This window comes from Zalophus californianus, chromosome 11 (genome assembly GCF_009762305.2).
Source record: "Zalophus californianus isolate mZalCal1 chromosome 11, mZalCal1.pri.v2, whole genome shotgun sequence".
Taxonomy (NCBI): domain Eukaryota; kingdom Metazoa; phylum Chordata; class Mammalia; order Carnivora; family Otariidae; genus Zalophus; species Zalophus californianus.
The window spans coordinates 55,392,601-55,413,159 of NC_045605.1; the positions used below are offsets into that span (position 1 = coordinate 55,392,601).

General features: G+C 42.0%; 1 protein-coding gene and 1 pseudogene across 2 annotated transcripts in view; both read right to left on the reverse strand.

Moving 5' to 3' along the window:
* Positions 1-20,529, reverse strand: part of ACER3 (alkaline ceramidase 3) — a 163,022-nt gene extending 142,493 nt beyond the window's left edge. Inside the window, exon 1 of one of the 2 annotated variants that reach the window (XM_027581223.2) lies at positions 20,327-20,442. Coding sequence is in view for 1 of the 2 variants with exons in the window: in XM_027581220.2 (XP_027437021.1) it covers positions 20,327-20,429 (103 nt within the window). In the remaining variant the exon portion in view is untranslated. Of the gene's footprint in view, positions 1-20,326 lie in introns of both variants that reach the window. The other variant, XM_027581220.2, reaches the window with a different exon arrangement.
* LOC113915362 lies at positions 515-20,462 on the reverse strand (annotated as a pseudogene).
* Positions 20,530-20,559: the final 30 nt, after the last annotated feature.

Genomic DNA, 20,559 nt, shown 5'->3' on the forward strand with positions numbered 1-20,559 from the left:
TGAGAATGAAATAGTGAAAAAATCACACAAATTAGATAATAAAAGAAAAAGAATAAAGCAGAAGAGTACTAATATCTCTTTGAGTTTATATACCTGGAACTAAACTAGTGACATTATTTACATAATCTTTCTAATATAAAATATCACCTTGTGAGCTGGGTCTTATCATTCTTAGTTTACATATCAGTAAATTGAGCCACAGCAAGATTAAGGAATTTTTCCAGTGTCATATAGCTCCCAAGTGGGAATATCTAGATTCAATCTCATGTCATTTCTCTTTAACAAGCTGTGTTCCTACCACCACAACATGCAAAAAGAAAAAGCAAAAGGAAAGAAAGAATAAGGGAGACACAATCGTAAGTGTTGGTCTCTCCTAATAAATCTTAAGAGCCAAGCAAGCCATGTAATTCTGGCAACTATACTAGACTCATCTGAAGGTCTATAGAATTTATTCATTTGTGATCCATATGACTAAAGAAATGATACTGTCTTTTTTTTTGTATTCTCATCCTGTTTATTCAACACAATCCCTTCACTCTACACAACAAAATACAAAAACAACAGGGCATAAAATGCTACAAGTTACAAAACTCAAAACAACAAATTTATAGTACTGACTGTACAATAAAAGCCAAGAGAAGCAATGTACATGTTGCCCAGGTAACCTGCAAGACCACCCTGAGCAGCAGCTGCAGCAGGGGGCGGTCCGTGACGACCCTGCCGAGCCGGCTCTCGTTACTCTCACCAATTTCAGAGGAAGGGAGACATGGGGTGTGCGTGCGCGCGCGAGTACACGTAGAAACAGAACCATTTCCCGGAACTAACATGGGCCGTTTGACCGCAGGTGTGGGAAGAGGACCCGATCAGGGGAGCAGGGCCAGGCGAGCAGGAATGGCAGCTGCACCCAGGTGCACCCTTTCCTGAGGGACCCTGCAGACCATGAAGCGAGGGCAGGACCGGCACCCCCAACCGGCCCCCAGTCATTTGTGGAAATGAAGCAGGTACCCCGCCCCCAGGCTGGGGCCACACTACCACCTGGAGCCCTGCTTTGTCCCTGCTGGCTTTGCCACTGGATGGACTCCCTTAGGAACTGGAAATGTGTGAGCTTTATAGCCAGAAAACTGGAGGGCATGCTTACAGGCACAACCCCAAACCATGAATACTTCTCTGGAACTCTGTCTTCAGAGGAAACGTCTCAGTTGCTGTCTTCGAAGCCTGCCCTGAGTGAGGAATTTCTTTCCGAACAACCCTCCTTTGGCTAGAGAAGTGACAAAGCTGAAGTGGATGGGATCGAAGTCACAGAGCACAGAGCTCCGGGGACCCTGCTTATCAGGAGGAGTTGGGAGCTGGAGCAGCTCCTGTGGCGGCGGCGGCCAGGGGAGTGAGACCGCCGGCACACGGGTGACCTGCGCCTCAGAGAGCGTGACCTTCTTCTCATTCATGGGGGCGACCGACGCCACATGGGAGGTGGCGGCAGCATCCTCCTCGGAGGGCTGAATCGCCTGGGGGGCGGCCGAGGCCAAGGGGCCAGCACAGCGGTGGCAGTGATCTCCTGGCCATCGATTTGTCTTCCATCCATGTGCTTCAGTGCCTTCTCGGCTTCGTCTGGGTTCTCAAACTCCACGTATGCATAGCCTTAGCCAGATTTGGGTGCATCCTTTCTACAGGCATGTCAATCATTTTAATTTTCCCATAGATGGAGAGTATTCCCATGATGTGGTCCTTGGTCACATTCCTGGTGAGCCTCCCGATGTGGACTTTGGTGGGCTTAGGGGAAGGACTCCGCCTTTTCCTTTCCTTTTCATCTCTTTTGGGTGGTGGATTTGGAGCAGGAGTGCCTCCTGTTACCATGCCTGCGCCTAGAAGGACTTGGTGAGCCAGAGGAGCTGCTGGAGCTTGAACTGGTGGGATGTGCTGGAGCTTCCCGAGCGGCCAGACGCTGAAGAAGAGCTTGAGCCGCTGCTGGAGCCCGAGCTGGAGGTAGAGCCGAACCGGGACCTGATGCTGCTGCTACCACTGGAAGCGCTGCGCCTCTTCCGAGTTTCATCCCTGCCACGATCCTTCTCACTTGACTCCTTGGTGGCCCCTTGATCTTTAGAACGATCCTTGGACTTCTCATCAGAGCGGTCCTTGCGTTTGGTAGGAGAAGGAGCCATCTTCCCGCCGCCGCAACCCCCTCCGGCTCTCCTCAGCCGCTGACGCCAGCGCTGCCAGAAAGGATACTGTCTTAAGACAATTCTTTCACTGCTGAAACAAATCATTTATCTTTTCTGCTAGTCACCTTTTCACATTTTAAGTTTATACCTCATGTAGCACATAACCGATTGGGAAAAAAAAATCCATCAAACAACATTGCAAAGTACTATACATGTAGTAGGTATTTAGTAAATATTTCTTGAATACTTTATATATTCACAATGCCCTGGAATCAGTTAAGTACTTGAATAGTTGATAATGTGATCAGCCTTCAGTGACACCAGACTTCAAAAGTTTTGGTTTTAGGGGGAGTGGCTGGCTCAGTTGGAAGAGCATGCGACTCTTGATTTTGGGATAGTGAGTTTGAGCCCCACGTTGGGTGTGGAGATTATTTAAATAAATAAACTTAAAAAAAAGTTCTGGTTTTATAGTTCAGTCTGGAAAAAGGTTCTGCTTTATCATGATCAAGACATACTACTGGTTATCTGAGTTGATTCATCGTTTCTCTAGTATCTCCACTAGTAATGGCTTCAAAATGACAACCAGGCAAAAAATAAACCTTTTTTATTCTATAGATTATAATGGGCTGAATATGCCAAGCGATTTCTCACTGGTTTTACTAACATTTACTGAGAACTTAATCTATATTAGATACTGTGCTAAGTTCTATGGATACTGAGTTAAAGCTAAAGTTTTTTAACTTGTGGCATTATCAATATAGTGGAGAATATAGACATACACATAAATAATTAAAATACTATGTGAAACATATACACATCATTCATTCTATAAATATTTGTTGAAAGCCTCATGTAGTAAACACTGTAACAAGCTCTGGGATACAGCAATGAACAAGATCCTAGGGCCCCACCCTTCACTGACGTTACAACCTAACATGGCCTCAAAGACTTCCCAAGTCTACAGAAAAATGAAATCATCGTCAAAAATCATAAGAACACCTAAAGAAACACGCAGCCATAAAGGAAGAACAGAAAAACAAGCAACAGAAACAAAGATGAAAGATACTGAAATTAATGGATACAAGGTATTAAATATGTTTGATATGTTTAAGGAAATAAAAGAAAGCAACAAAAAATAACCAAAAAAAAATTATCACAAATTGTCAGGTAGATTTGTAAAAGAAAACCTTTAGAAATGAAAAATATAGTAATTAAAAATGCTAAAGAGAAAAAATGAATGTGAAAGAAAAAATAATAAAAGGCTAAATTAACCAAGAGATGAGAGAAATAAAGCAGGACATTCCAGATCAGAAAGAATAATGTATGCAAACACAGGGAACTATGAGGTTGCATTCTGTGTTCGAGAAAATAAAAGCTGAATTATACTGCTGAAATATAAAGTGCAAGTGTTTAGAAAGGCAAGAGATTACATCAGAAAAGTCATCAAGGGCCAGTTTGTGAAAGTCTTTACCCATTATACTTCGCAACTCTATATTCCATATGTGCCAATACTGATTATCTGAAGTTCTTATCTTATATATCTGTAAGTATACATTTTTATGTGTATATACAGTTAATAGTATTTCTAGTTTTGAAATGTATAAATTGTTAGCTAAAATAAATAGCTATTGAGCAATATGGCAGACACCCCAAAAATCCTCACATTACAAATACCTAGACATGCTGGATAAAGTTTAATAATATATTTTTCAATGCACAGTTCAACTCCTCAAAGACTAAAGGTAATTCCCAGAGGGAAAAATTGAGAAGAACCTGAAAATCAATATGGAGGCTGGGTTATGACTGTCCTACAGCGAGAAAGAGGTAGGGCAGTGAATTGCCTGTCTCGTTATCATAGCAAGTAGAGTTTCAAATGCTCACACAGGAATAGGAGATAAGGCACTGGACCATGGAAGGATAGGAAATGGATCTGAGATCATCTATATGAAATGCTTGAGGGACTACCTACTCAGTAGTTAAATGAAATAGAAAAGTAACCACCCAATAGCACAGAATAACAGTAAGAAAGTTGTTCCATAGTGATCTAGTTTAAGGGAAAAAACAAATAAAACAATAAAAACAATTACCTCGTTTTGGAAGTATAAACACAAGGTTTGTGACAAGCATATTCTAAAGTGGCCACCAGGGGGTGCTGGGGTGGCTCAGTCAGTTGACCAGTGACTTGATTTCAGCTCAGGTCTTGGCTTAGGTCTCCATCTGAGGGTGCCATGGGATCTAGCAGAGCATCCACTCTGCGCTCAGCCAGAGTCAGCTTGTCCCTCTCCTTCCCCTTCACCCTCTGCCCCTCACCCTGCTTGTGTACACGCTCTCTCCCTCTAAAATAAATAAATAAAATATTTTTAAAAAATAGGGGTGCCTGGGTGACAATCAGTTGGGTGTCCAACTCTTGGTTTCAGCTCAGGTTGTGATCTTGGGGGCATGGAATCCAGCCCCCCACGGGGCTCCAAGTTCAGTGTGGAATCTGCTTGAGACTCTCTGTCTCTGCACTTCCCCACCACTTCCCTCTCACCCTCTCTCTTTCTCCCTCTTAAATAAAGTGGCCACCAAGATCCTCACCCCCTAGTATCCAAGCCCTTGTGTAACTCCCTCCCCCTTTGTATGTAGGCAGAACTGGTGACTTGCTTCAAACCAACAGAATACAGCAAGATGACAAGATACATATAATTATGTGCATGTGATATTATATGAGATTGTAGCACCCATCTTGCTGGAGTCTCTCACTCCCTTGCTGGTGTTAAAAAAGCAAGCTACCACACATTGTCGGGTTGCCTATTTTGGGGGACTCATGCAGCAAGGAACCCAGGGCAGACTCCAGGAGCTAAGAGTAGCTTCCATCCAAAAGCCAGCAAGAAACTGAAGCCTCAATCCTACAACCACTGGGAACCAAATTCTGCTAGTAAAGTCTTCCCTCATCAAGCTTCAGATGTGACCACAGCCCCAGCCAACACCTTGATTACAGCCTTGAGAGACTCTAAGCAAATGACCCAGCTAAGCCAGGCCCACACTCCTAACCCATAGAAAATGTGAGATTATAAATGTGTGTTACTTTAAGCCACTACGTATGTGGAAATTTGTAATGCAGCAAAGACTAATACAAGGTGGAACTACATACTGAATAACGTGCACTCGCTCTCTCTCTCACTCTATCTCCGGCAAATAAATAAATAACATGTAAGTTAGGAGGAGCATACACAAAGTTAAAGTAGCTTCTTTCAATTACTTAAGAGAAGAAATAAGTTCAGATTTTAAGTATGTATTCAAAAAATATTTAAATGAACACCATAAGAAAAGAATTAGAACAAACCAGTAGCTTCCAAATCAGCAGAGGGGAGAAGGGAATAAAAAAACTTATCACTGCCAAAAGACGGCAAGAAATATACATGCAGAATAAAAAGCATTATAAAAAAGGGTGGAGGGGCACCTGGGTGGCTCAGTCGTTAAGCGTCTTTCAGCTCAGGTCATGGTCCCAGGGTCCTGGGATCGAGCCCCACATTAGGCTCTCCGCTCAGCGGGAAGCCTGCTTCTGCCTCTCCCACTCCCCCTGCTTGTGTTCCCTCTCTCACTGTGTCTCTCTCTGTCAAATAAATAAATAAATAAATCTTTTAAAAAAGGTGGAAATATGGGGTGCCTGGGTGGCTCAGTTGGTTGGGTGTCTGCCTTCAGCTCAAGTCATGATCCCAGAGTCCTGGGATAGAGCCCCGCATCAGGCTCCCTGCTGAGCGGGGAGCCTGCTTCTCCCTCTCCCTTTGCCTGCTGCTCCCCTTGCTTGTGCTCTCTCTCTCTGTCAAATAAATAAATAAAATCCTAAAAATAAAAAGGGTGGAAATAAAAATGTATCAGTAATCACAGAAAGACAGAAAATGAGACTGAATTTTAAAAATAAGAGAATTGGCTATCTCCTATTTACAAGATAAACACCTTAAACCTAAGGACACATAACAGTTGACAGTAAAAATCTGGGGAAAAAATTTGCCAGGTAAAAGAAACAAAATAGATTTTAAAGCATAAATTCAACATACAATTTAAATTTCAGGTAATTTTTAGAATTAGTGCCATTGTTTTTGTCCAATCTCGTGAAGAAGCAAACCATTTATTGATGGTATACATGGCTTTGTACTAGTCTCATAGCTGGTGGAGCAATTTTATGAAGATACCTACACAGCATGCTTACCAAATAAATAATGAAGACTTCTAACAGAGGGCAATAATAAGAAAGATAGGCTGTATACAGACAGGATTAAAAGTAACGAACATTACACGTCCACCCAAGATAGAGTAACAAGGACCATATTTACTCTTCTACCTGAAATCAATGAAGCAACAAAGGTGCACAAGAAAACTTTTTGGGATGACGAGTATATTCAAATCTTGGTTGTGGTGATGGGTTCACGGGAGTACATCTGTCAAAATTCAGCAAATCATACAATGTAAATATGTATAGTTTTTTTGCACTGCAAAGGAAACCATCAACAAAATGAAAAGGCAGCCTAATAATGAAATAAGATATTTGCAAAAGACATATCTTTTTTTTTTAAGATTTTATTTATTTGACGGTGAGAGACACAGCGAGAGAGGGAACACAAGCAGGGGGAGTAGGAGAGGGAGAAGCAGGCTTCCCGCTGAGCGATGTGAGGCTCGATCCCAGGACCCTGGGATCATGACCTGAGCCGAAGGCAGATGCTTAACGACTGAGCCACCCAGGCGCCCCTGCAAAAGATATATCTGATAAGGGGTTAATATCCAAAATACATTTAAAAACTCATACAACTCAACACCCCAAAACCCCCAAACAATCCAATTAAAAATGGGCAAAAGACCCGAATAGACATTTCTCCAAAGAAGACATACAGATGGCCAAAAGATGCATAAAAAGATGCTCAACATCACTAACCATCAGAGAAATACAAATCAAAACCACAATGAGATTATCAGTTCACACCAGTCAGAGAGGCTAATATCAGAAAGACAAATAACAAATGTTGGTGAGGATGTAGAGAAAAGGGAACCCTCGCTGTACTCTCGGTAGGAATGTAAATTGGTGCAGCCACTACGGAAAACAGTATGTTAGTTCCTGCAAAAATTAAAAATAGAAATGCCATAAAATCCAGTAATTCTACTTCTGGGTATAAAAAGAAAATGAAAAAACTTATTTTTTTTAAGATTTTATTTACTTATTTGCCAGAGATAGAGCGAGAGAGAGCGAGAGAGAGAGCAAGCGCACAAGAAGGGGGGAGCGGCAGGCAGAAGGAGAAGCAGGCTCCCGGCTGAACAAGAAGCCCAATGCAGGATTCGATCCCAGGATTCTGGGATCATGACCTGAGCCAACGGCAGACACTTAACCAACTGAGCCACATAGGCGTCCCACGAAAAAACTATTTAAAAAAGATATATGCACCCCTCTGCTTATTGCAGCATTTACAGTAGTCAAGATAATGGAAGCAACCCAAGTATCCATTGAAGGATGAATGGATAAACAGATGTGGTACACACACACGTACACACACACAGACAATGAATAAATAAACTTAGCCATAAACAAGAATGAAATCTTGCCATTTTTGACACCATGGATAGACCTAGAGGGAGGGTATTATGCTAAGTGGAATAAGTCAGACAAAGACAAATACCATATGATTTCATTTATATGGAGAACCTAAAAAACAAACAAAACAGATAGAAACAGACTCATAAATACTGAGAACAAACTGGTAGTTGCCAGAGGGAAAGGGAATGGGGGAATGGATGAAATAGTTGAATAAGATTAAGAGGTACAAACTTCCAGTTTTCAAATAAATAAATCATGGGGATGAGAAAAGTACAGCCTAGAGAATTACACTTAAAATCCAACATTTAGGGGTGCCTGGGTGGCTCAGTCAGTTGCGGGTCTGACTCTTGGTTTCGGCTCAGGTTGAGATCAATCAGGGTCCTGAGATCAAGCCCTGCGACAGGCTCCACGCTCAGCCTAGAATCCGCCTGAGATTATCTCTCCTTCTCCCTCTGCCCCTCCTGCTCGTTTTCTCTCCCTCTCTCTCTCTCAAATAAATAAATCTTTTTTCAAAAATCCAAAATTTATATATATTTATGTATATGTCATGAAATACTTGTCAGATAAAAGAACTAGAACAAACCAGTAGCTTCCAAACCAGTAGAGGGGAGAAGGGGGAAAAAAAAAAAACCTATCACCGCCAAAAGAAGGCAAGAAATATAGATGTAGAATAAAAAGCATTAAAAAGGATGGAAATAAATATGTATCAGTAATCACAGTAAATCAGTAATCAGAGAAAGACAGAAAATGCAACTGAATCTTACTGTAATAACTTTGTATGGTGACAAATGGCAACTACACTTTTCATGATAAGCATTTCATAATATATATAAATGTAAAATCACTACATTGTACACATGAAACTAATATAATACTGCATGTCAACTATATACTTCAATTAAAAAAATCTTTCAAAGACAACAGATTTTTTTTAATGGGCAAAAAACACTTCACAAAAGAAGCTACGAATGTTCAAGAAACAATGAAAATGTGCTCAATATCTTTATTCATCAGGTAAATGATAATTAAAACCACAATGAGAGGGGCTCCTGGGTGGCTCAGTTGGTTAAGGCCCGCCTTCAGCTTGGGTCATGGTCTCAGGGTCCTGGGTTTGGGGCCCTCGATCAGGCTCCCTGCTCAACGGGGAGACTGCTTCTCTTCTCCCTCTGCCCCTCACTCTCCCTTTGCCCAATCCCCCTCCCCCGAGTGTGCTCTGTCTCTCTCAAATAAATGTGGGATAGAGCCCCACATCGGGCTCCCTGCTCTGTGGGAAGCCTGCTTCTCCCTCTACCAGTCCTTCTGCTTGTGTTGCCTCTCTTGCTATGTCTCTCTCTGTCAAATAAATAAAATCTTTAAAAAAGAATAAAATAAAAATGTTCATAGGTTTATTCATAATGGCCAAAAACTGGAAACAGTCCTGGTTTCCAGGAATAAGACAATGGATAAACAAACTATACTATATTCATACAGTGGAATACTCAGCAATAAAAAGAAACAAACTATTGGGGCACCTGGCTGGCTTGGCTAGTAGAGCATCTGACTCCTGGTCCTGGGACTGTGGGTTCGAGCCCCCCGTTGGGTGTGGAGATAACTTAAAAATAAAAAAATCTTTGGGGTGCCTGGGTGGCTCAGTCAGTTAAGCATCTGCCCTCAGCTCAGGTCATAATCCCAGGGTCCTGGGAACGAGCCCTGCATTGGGTTCCCTGATCAACAAGGAGCCTGCCTCTCCCTCTCCCTCTCCCATTCCCCCTGCTTGTGTTCTTTCACTCTCTTTGTCAAATAAAATAAATAAAATCTTAAAAAGAATTCAAAATTAAAAAATAAAATAAATCTTTAAAAGATTTGTTTAAATTTTAAAAATTAAAAAGGAACAAACTACTGATACAACAGCATGGTTAAATCTCATTTCTCAAAAGCATAAATCTTTTTTTTTTTTTGGTTTTTACTCAATTCTTACACAAGCATGAATCTTAAATGGATTAATAAAAATTTTAAATCTTTTCAATTTTAACTTTTAATACAGTAAATACCAAAAGATTTAACTCACAAAGCTCTTCAGGGTCCTCAATAATTTTCAAATGTATAAAGGAGGACATGAGACCAAAAAACGTGAGAACTTCTGATCTACTAAAAGTTGAATATGAGCATGCCCTACAATCTAACCATTACACTATTCAACAGATACACAAACTCTTAATTTGTGTAGTAGAATATGTACAAGAGGGTTATAACGTTTCTAATAGCAAAAACCTGAAAACAACATCCAATAACTGAAGAACGGATAAATCAATATATTCATACAGCAGAATTCTAAACAGGAAAAATAAATGAACTATATCTAAACCCATCAACAGAGATAATTCTTGGGAATATGGATGATACATATTTGGCCACAGTGAGTGAAAAAAGCAAGCTGAAGAATAAACACACACAGCACAATTCCACTTAAATAAAATATAAAACAAGCAAACCTAAACAGTGTATTTTTAGAAATGCACAGGGTAAAAAGCTAGGAAATGATAAACACTAAATTAAGGATAGTGGTTATCTCTGGAGAAAAAAGAAGACGATGGGATGAGGGAAAGGCACAGAGGAGGCTAAAAGTTTAATGAATGCTCTTAACCACAGAACAGTCCTCCTTTATCAACGTCATAATTCTCTTCAATTGCCAAGCTTTAAGTTGGACGTTTTTTTTAAAGATTTTATTTGACAGAGAGAGAGAGCATGCACGCTCGATGACATATAAGTGAGGGGAGGGGCAGAGGGAGAGGGAGAAGCAGACTCCCTGCTGAGCAGGGAGCCCAAGACACAAGATGCGGGGCACAATCCCAGGACCCTGGGATCATGAGCTGAGCCGAAGGCACACACTTAAGTAACTGAGCCACCCAGGCACCCCTAAGTTGGACATTTCTAGAGTAGTGAAAGAACAGAGAACATCCATCTGATTGGCAAAACTAACTAAATGAACTCCAGTGATCAAATGGATTTCAGACAACAAAACCAGACTGTCCTCCTGTATGCTTTAAAAAGGGGGTGGGGATGGGTACCTGGGTGGCTCAGTTGGTTAAGCAACTGCCTTCGGCTCAGGTCGTGATCCTGGAGTCCCGGGATCGAGTCCCGCATCGGGCTCCCTGCTCGGCGGGGGGTCTGCTGCTCCCTCTGACCCTCTTCCCTCTCATGCTCTCTGTCTCTCATTCTCTCTCTCAAATGGATAAATAAAATCTTTAAGATAAATAAATAAGTAAATAAATAAATAAAATAAAAAGGGTGGGGTGGGGAGGGGGTGGGGAGGGGGTGGGGAGGGGGGTGGGGAGGGGGTGGGGAGGGGGTGGGGAGGGGGTGGGGAGGGGGGAGGGGGAGGGGGAGGGGAGGGGGTGGGTGGGGGACGGATTGCTACCCAGCAGGTAAAATAGCCTCAAACCATATTTCATTTTGCGAAGACTACCTTACCTAGAATGTCTCCTTATCATTGTGTAGAAATAAATGAATTCCAGTCATAAAAGTTTTTACAGCAGTATCAAGATCTTAACATGCACAATTTTATTTTTTTTAAAGATTTTATTTATTTATTTGAGAGAGAGAGAATGAGAGATAGAGAGCACGAGAGGGAAGAGGGTCAGAGGGAGAAGCAGACTCCCCGCCGAGCAGGGAGCCCGATGCGGGACTCGATCCCGGGACTCCAGGATCATGACCCGAGCCGAAGGCAGTCGCCCAACCAACTGAGCCACCCAGGCGCCCAACATGCGCAATTTTAGAGTTCTGTTTTGTTTTGAGTCCATTCAGTCTTTCTTCTTGCTGTTAAATGCAGCTTGCTCTGAAAAGTTAAAGAACTTTAAGATGGAGTCCACATCTATAATGAGTCAAAGATTTTTCCAGTCATGCAACTGAATTATTTCAACCTTAAAGTACTTATTGATTTTCATTGGGTAAAATGCCTCTTTTGAGTCTTATGAGTGCATTATAGGGATAAATAAAATGATGCTTATAAAAATTCTTTGAAATTTTCAGAGAGAGGGCCTATATTAAACTTTATTATTATTTTTATAGTTCTTTTTTTTTTTAAGATTTTATTTATTTTTCATGAAAGAGAGAGAGAGAGAGAGGCAGAGAGAGAAGCAGGCTCCCAAGGAGCAGGGAGCCTGATGCGGGACTCGATCCCAGGACTCTGGGATCATGACCTGAGCCGAAGGCAGACGCTTAACCATCTGAGCCACCCAGGTGCCCAAAACTTTATTATTATTTTTAAAGTTTCATCCTCTAAGAATAAAATGTATGGTGTAATTTGGCATACTCTGAGTCTACACAACAGGAAATCAAAATTGCTCAAAACTCAACTTTAGACTATTTAGAGGGACTATTACTCTCTCCCTCTATTTCAGTTATTTATTGCTGAATAAAAACCACCTCCAAACTTCATGGCTTTAAAAAACAATTTATTATTATCTCTCATGGGAAGAACACAAACAATGAAAAGTGTACCAAAATATAAATGTAATACATAAACAGTCTGTTTTGCAAGAGTACAGTATACGCAAGGAAAGCAGGAATTATAGGGAGAAGGAGGAACACAGACTGAAGAGTTTAGAATACACTGGATCACACAATGAGTTAAAAAACTACGTTACTACCGGAAAGGCAAAAATTAAAGACACACCAAATGTTAGTGAGGGAATGGATGAAATGCTGTAAATGTAAAACACTACAACCACTTTGAGAAAAGGTCTGGCAGTTTCTAATAAAATTGAACACACAACTACCCTCTGACTCAGTTATTCCAATCCTGAGTATCTACCTATGAGAAATGAAAATATATATCCACAAGAAGACCTGTGCAAGAATGTTCATAGCAGCTTTATTTATGATTGCCAAAGCCTGAAAAAGCCAGGTGTTCAGCAATAGGAAAACTGATAAACTATGGTATATTGATATAATGGAATACTACTCAGCAATAAAAAGGAACTACCAAAACATGCGACAACATTGATGAAATCTCAAAAACCACATGCTGAGTGAAAGAAATCTTATACCAAACAGTAAAGACTGTATGATTCCACTTACATTCAGTTTTAGAACAGACGCATCTAATCTATGGTGGGGAGAAAAAAATCAGAACAGTGGCCACCCTAGAGAGAAAGGGAAGGTGGAGGTGAGGATTAACAGGGAAGGGGCATGAGGAACTTTCTTGACAGTAAAGTTCCATATTCTACTAGAGGTTTTGGTTACACAAATGTATGCATTTCTCAAAATACTGCGATTATACCATAAGATCTGTGCATAACATCAAATATAAATTTTACATCCAAAAAACCCCACAAAGAATTGATCTTTAAGGGCGCCTCAGTGGCTCAGTCAGTTAAGCATCTGCCTTTAGCTCAGGTCATGATCCCAGAGTCCTAGGATCGAGTCCGCATCACGCTCCCTGCTCAGCGGGGAGTCTGCTTCTCCCTCTCCCTCTGTCCCTCCCTCCTGGTCGTGCTCTCTCTCTCTTTCTCAAATAAATAAATAAAATCTTCAAAAAAAAGAACTGAACTTTGATGATATGCATGTTGAAGGATTTAGGGGAAAATGTACAGATGTCTGCAATTTACTTTGAAATGTATCAAAAAATAAAATTAATTGATAGAAGAATGGATAAATGGACAGACATGCAATAAAACAAGCAGAGGGGCGCCTGGGCGGCTCAGTCGGTTAAACAGCTGCCTTTGGCTCAGGTCATGATCCCAGGGTCCTGCTTCTCCCTCTCCCTCTGCCTGCCACTCTCCCTGCTTGTGCTCTCTCTGTCAAATAAATAAATAAGACCTTTAAGGAAAAAAGTGTAAAACAAGCATAATAAAATGTTAAAATAGAATCTAGGCAATAGGTGAACAGATATCCACTGCAAAATTCTTGCTGTTGTGAAAATATTCATTAAAAAAAAAAAAAGAAGGGGTTTTCATGCCATGTTAGAATTTGGCCTTTATCCTTCAGTTAATAGAAAGTCCTCGAAGGGAGGGGTACCTGGATGACTCCGTATGTTAAGCGTCTGACTCCTAATTTTGGCTCAGGTCACAATCTCAGGATTGTGAGATCAAGCCCCGCGCCGGGCTCCGCACTCAGTCAAGAGTCTGCTTGTCTCTCTCCCTCTGCTCCTTCCCCCTCTTGCACATGTGCGTGCTCTCTCTCTCTCAAATGACTAATCTTTAAAAAAAAAGTGCTCCAAGGGAAACAGAAGTACCTGACTCTGTAAGGAGTAATCACTAAGGCTTGAAGAGGTATCCACTGAGAGAATGTAGCTACAAATGACAAGGGAACATCATGTGCAAAAGCAATCCCACTGAAAACATCTAAAAATTCTGGTATATTCTCAATATATTCAAACAAATGAAAGAAAGAATGAAAGGGAGGGAAGGAAAGAATGAAAGGGAGAAAAAGAAAAGAGAGGAAAGGTCCGTTAAAGTGAGGAGTCAAGTAAGTCAAGGGGGAAACCTCCCCCAAAAAAGTTTAACCTTCCCCCCACCCTCCCCAAACTCAGTGTTTGCTCTTAAGGCCTTTCAACTGACTGGATGAGGCCCACCCACATCACTGAGAGTAATCTTTACTTAAAGTCAACTGATTGTAGATGTTGACCACATTTATAAAATACCTTCACAGAAACACCTAGATTAGTATTTGATTAAATTAATGGATACAACAGCCTAGCCAAGTTCACACATAAAACTAACCATCACAGATGAGGAAGCCACAACTATAACACAGCATGATTTACTTTTTAGACTTATTTTGACTAGATTTCAATTCAACTAGTATTTATTGAGCACCTTGTATTTGCCAAGCACTTCACCTCACTGTGCACTTTCACGTGTATCTTGCCATTTAATTCTCATAACCCTCTTGCATATCATTATTCTAATGTTATAGAAAATAAACTGATACAAAGAATGATTAAGTGATTTGCCCAAAGTCACAACATTCAACTGAGCAAAGTTCAAATAGAAATCTTGATCCTGGCTCCAAGTCATTATACCATGAACTTTCCCTACAGTAAATATGTAGGACTGTTGTGTCACTATTAACTGCTTCTGGGCGCCTGGGTGGCTTAGTTGGTTAAGCAACTGCCTTCGGCTTAGGTCATGATCCCAGGCTCCTGAGATCGAGTCATCGGGCTCCCTGCTCAGCAGGGAGTCTGCTTCTCCCTCTGACCCTAACCCCTCTCATGCTTTCTCTATCTCATTCTCTCTCTCAAATAAATAAATAAAATATTTTAAAAAAAAGTTTTAACTGCTTCTGCTGTCTCTTTTGGGCTGTATCATTTTGCTGGGTCCTAAAATGTTTCTCCATGCCTCTACTTCTTTCAAAATGCTCTTCTGCACTACCTAAAACTCTCCAGGTCAGGTTTTTTTCCCCACTAATGGGGAAATGGTTGGCAAAGGGACAGGGTAAACCCAAAATCAAAGGAACAACTTAAAAATTTAACCTGAGATAATAATGCACTGGGCAAGACTTTCATTTTTTTAAAGATATTATTTATTTGTCAGAAAGAGAGAAAGAGAGGCAGGCAGAGGGAGAAGCAGGCTCCCCGTTGAGCAAGGAGCCCAATGCAGGACTAGATCCCAGGACCCTGTGATCATGACCCAAGCCGAAGGCAGACATTTAACCGACTGTGCCACCCAAGCACCCCAAGACTTTCATTCAAATATTCACTATTCTATGTATTCTGCTTAGTAAAGTTCCCCAAATTACCATCTGAGGTATTCGTTCTTCTTATTTACCCATATACCAATTACTGTTCCATTAAAAAAAAAATCTATCATTTCTTCCAACATGTGCTACCAAATGACAATTCTTCCTAGTTAATATCTTGGACAACACGGGTAAAAACTAAGTCAAGATGAGACTTCAAAATGCTCTTTGCCTTCAAGTATTACTAAGCTCTAATGACTAACTATAGACCTAAGTGTGAAAAGTGGCTTGAGGGGTGCCTCAGTGGTGCAGTCAGTTAAGCATCCAACTCTGAATGTCGGCTCAGGTCGTGATCTCCAGGTTGTGAGATCGAATCCAGCATCAGGCTCTGCACTCAGTGGAGAGTTTGCCTGAGATTCTCTCTGTCCCTCTCCCTCTGCCCCTCACTCTCTAAAAAATAAATAAGTAAATAAAATCTTTAAAAAAAAAATCAAGGCAAAAACTGTTGGTGATTATTCACTGCACTCTGTTATTCAGTTCATGTACAGACAGCCAAGTGTGTAGCTGAGTTGCCTCCTTGTCTCCTGGTGATGAACGTATGTGACATTTTACAAAAATGAATAAGCAAAATAGGGAAAGAGCCAACAATGATGAAAGTGTATCAAAGAAACAAAAAGTGATAATATTGGAAGTGAAATTCCAATCAAACATAAACAAAGTTATCAAAGAAATAGCAGATAATGACAATGTTGATTGCTGCCATTCAAGGGACTCTAGATATACAGCCAGAGGAACTTAGCAAAGGCAAATTTATCAACATAAATGAAAAAAGTGGTTGTGAGAAAAGGATGAAGATGGACCGGAAGAAGTAACAACAGCAAAAAAAAACTCTGCATTAGAAGAACTCTCAGAGATATTTCACAATATTGAAAGTGCAAAGAGTAAAATGTTGAAACTGAACCAAACTTAGAAAGGAGTATGACAATTCATGAAGGCATAGAAAAATTACTCATTCCATATCATATGTTATATGACAAGAAAGCCAACACTGTTCAAACTACTCTTGATTAGTTCTTTTACAAAGAAATAACACATTTTAATTCTCAATGTTTTTAATGTTTTAAATTACAGTGTACTAAATAACAGTTTCGCTATTTTTTCATTTCTCTATATATGTTTATAACCAACAATAAGAGGGTTTATGGTGTTTGACAAAGAAATTTGAAGGTCACAGAACAATTGTAACTTTTCCCACTGATTAGTAAGACTACCTTGCCAGGTTTTAACTTGCATGGTCCCTACCATAAAGAGTGAGGACTGTCTGTACCTGTAACTTCTGCCACACCAAGGAACATATTATTTCACAATTATAATTAAGAGGAAAAAACTCTACGTTTTCCCCTGTCCTTACAATCTGATCAAACAAAAAAGGAATTTGGAAAAAAAAAAAAAAGAAGAATTTGAACTGATCTTGGGTGATATTAAAAAGGCAGATTTTCAGGTATTTCAGTGACTCAGAACTGCTTCCACATCTGAACGTGCAATTCCAGAAACTCATCTTTTTATTATTCAAAATATACACAGCCTAGTGCTAAAAGATAGGATTCTTGAATAATTATTCAATCTGTCCTTGTGATAGTGTACTATTTCACCTGTCCTCATACCTTGCATGCAGGGACAAAACAATGAAAGTGTGACAGAATATGGCATATAGTAGCTTTAGAATCAGACCTCAACCTGAATACTATCTCTACACCACATTTTGCAGTCTTAGGTAAAAAAATCAGAGGGGCACCTGGGTGGCTCAGTCAGTTGAGCGACAGACTCTTGATTGCTTGAAATCGGCTCAGGTCATGATCTCAGGGTCTGAGACTGAGCACCCCCATTCCAAGCTCAACAGGGAGTCTGCTTAAGATTCTCTCTCTCGGGCACCTGGGTGGCTCAGTTGGTTAAGTGACTGCCTTCGGCTCAGGTCATGATCCTGGAGTCCCGGGATCGAGTCCCACATCGGGCTCCCTGCTCAGCAGGGTGTCTGCTTCTCCCTCTGACCCTCTTCCCTCTCGTGCTCTCTATCTTTCATTCTCTCTCTCTCTCGAATAAATAAAAATAAAATCTTTAAAAAAAAAAAAAAGATTCTCTCTCCCTCCCCCTCTGCCCCTCCCCCATCCCCACATGCAAGTGAGCGATCACTTGATCTGTCTCTTTCGCTCTCTCTCTCTAAAATAATAAATCTTTAAAAGGAAAAAAAAGAAAGAAGATAGATGAAGTGCTTAGCAAACAGTGTGGTACACAGTAAGCACTTAGATATGGCTTTTATCTCCATTATTATCTTTAATAGTTCTATCATTAATGTAAATATAAGAATGATAAAACTACATTTTTTTAAAAAGATTTTTTATTTACTTATTTATTTGACAGAGAGAGAGAGACAGCGTGAGAGGGAACACAAGCAGGGGGAGTAGGAGAGGGAAAAGGAGGCTTCCCGCGGAGCAAAGAGCCTGATGCGGGGCTCAATCCTGGGCTTGATCCCAGGACCCTGAGATCATGACCTGAGCCGAAGGCAGATGCTTAACGACTGAGCCACCCAGGCGCCCCCTAAACACACCATTATTAACCAGCATATTTTTCGAAGATCAAGTTCTCTTACTCCAAAATATGACAGATACCCACTGCCTCCTGGATAAGAAGACTTGAACTCAACTTCCTCCCAATAATTTTCTCCCAAGGTACATGAGCAAAGGACAACCAACATTCACTTACCCTCTTCTTGCACCCCGATTCCTATGTCAAAACCCTCCCTGCAGTCTGCTCAGTTTCCTCCTCTAAGGACGGTAAGACCAAAAGCCATTTCCCATTTCTCAGAGCTATCTGGAAGAACAGTAGTATCTTGCACTCTCATAGCTCACATGACTTAACTGTCAGTTTTCTCTTGATTCTAATCCTTGGTTCTAAACTAAGAGCCATTATTACCTATATCCACCCATAAATATGCAAAGGACCTAAAGGCCAACTAAAGCCAACCCCTTTTTTTAATAAACAATTCTCCATAAAAAAATTCATGTGAGTTAGCTGAGCAACATGTTTCAAAACTTTCAGTGACCTCTAGCTCTCCTCAATCCATCCTATGATTCTTTGGTTTAAAAGCTCCCTTATGTTGAAGCAAAATCTCTCCGCTTACAGTTAGTTTCCACCCATATACTCTAATTCCACATTCTAGAGAAATACAGAAAGTTTAACTGCTCTATATGACTGACAGCCCATCCAAAATTTGAAGACCCCTGAGTTTCTCTTTTCCATGTTATACACTTCCAATTCACAAAGCATGGTTTTAGGTCTCTTCCTCTCATGGACCTTCTCTGGACCACGTATGGGCTTGCCAACATGACCTAACAGCAAATTGGTATAGCGCTTCCTTGCCAACATTTGGGCTGCCAAGTAATTACACTACAAATGATCACTTTGCCCATATACTTCCATTACTATGTAAAAAATTATTACTCTAAAGTAGTAGTTCTGGATAAGTGACTCTCAGGATAAATCATGGTTTAAGAGGAATGGTTTAAAGTCTTGAACACTACTAAGAGTTCGGTGTGTTGTTTTTTTTTTTTTTTAATTTAGTCAATTACTGTGAAAACAATAAGGTAGGATCAGCTGGCATGAAACTCTTGCCTCCTTCTTACAAAGCCAAACAAATGCCTGGGGAAAGGACCCAACAATGGGTAGGTTAGCAAAGAAGAGTTGCTTCCTGTCCTGAGAAAGTGGATCCAATTAAAAGAAGAAATAGCCAGAAAAAAACCCCTCTGTACTTTGTCAGAAGCAGATAGGTACCCGAAGAAGGATCAAACATTGTGCTCTAAAAACTTAACCAAAGTAAACTGCATTTAAAAAAAAAAAAAAAGTGGCAGATTTTTCCTGTGCTCCCCTAGCCTGATGGAATAAGATCTGGTGAGGGCGCCTGGGTGGCTCAGTTGGTTAAGCGACTGCCTTCGGCTCAGGTCATGATCCTGGAGTCCCTGGATCGAGTCCCGCATCGGGCTCCCCGCTCAGCAGGGAGTCTGCTTCTCCCTCTGACCCTCTTCCTTCTCGTGCTTTCTATCTCTCATTCTCTCTCTCAAATAAATAAATAAAATCTTTTAAAAAAAAAAAAAAAAAAAAAAGATCTGGTGAAACACACACCCACCCACCCAGGGGGAAACTGGGGCCTGTCAGGGGCAGCACCTGGAGAAGGATGTTCCCCGAGTCCTCAGAAGGTGCAATCAGTGGAAGCAGTGCCCTCAGATGAACCCTAACCCTTAGGTAGTCGTAAAGGAGGCAGAGTGGCGCAGGGACTTGGTCCCTTGCGCTCTTGAGAGCCTGGCACCTTCCCTGGAGGTGACCGAAGAGGTCCGGCGAGAACAGACAAAGAGGAAGGGAAAGATCTGGGAGTTTTCAAGGTTGGGGTAAGACTAAGCTAGGACCTGTTCCTTTCTCCTGTGCCCTTAGGCCGAAGGTGGTGGCAGCGACAGTAGGAGCAGGTGTCCCGGGCCCTCATTCTAACGAGCAGAATCCTCCACTCTCCCAACCTCTCTTGGGCCGCCCCAGCCTGCCCCACTCCTCCCCTCCGACAGGAATTCCCATCCCACCCCTACCCTTCAGGCCTCCCCTCAGGTCCAGCGGGGGTTCCCCACTTCTCTCCCACTCCCCCAAACTCACCCCCCCCGCAAACCGTCCAGACCCCGGCACGCCTCACCCGACACACTGGATTCCCCCATCCGCTCCCCTCCTCAGCAGCCTCCCATTCCTGCCCCCAGGCCAGGGCTCCCCACTCCACCTCCCCGGCCAGGCCTGGTGCCTCCCCTGGCGGCCAGGTCCGCCCTTCGCCTTCCTCACGCGGCGTCTCCCCTCAGACCGGCGCCCTGCCTCCCTGCCTCCCGCCTCAGGCCCGGGCGCTGGCGCCCGCACTCACAGAACTCGGCGATGTACCAGGTCACCGCGTAGTTCTCCTCGCACCAGTCCAGCGTGGACGTCGTGGGACCCCAGTAGCCCTCGCGGTCCGCGGCCGGAGCCATAGTGCACGCTGCCGCCGCCGCCGCCCAGGCGCTCCTCCGCTTGCTGCGCTCGGCTCGGCAGGCTCCCAGGCCGGCTTTGGCCCTGCTCGCGCGCTCACCGCAAGCCCTCCCCGAGGGGCGGAGCCGGCGC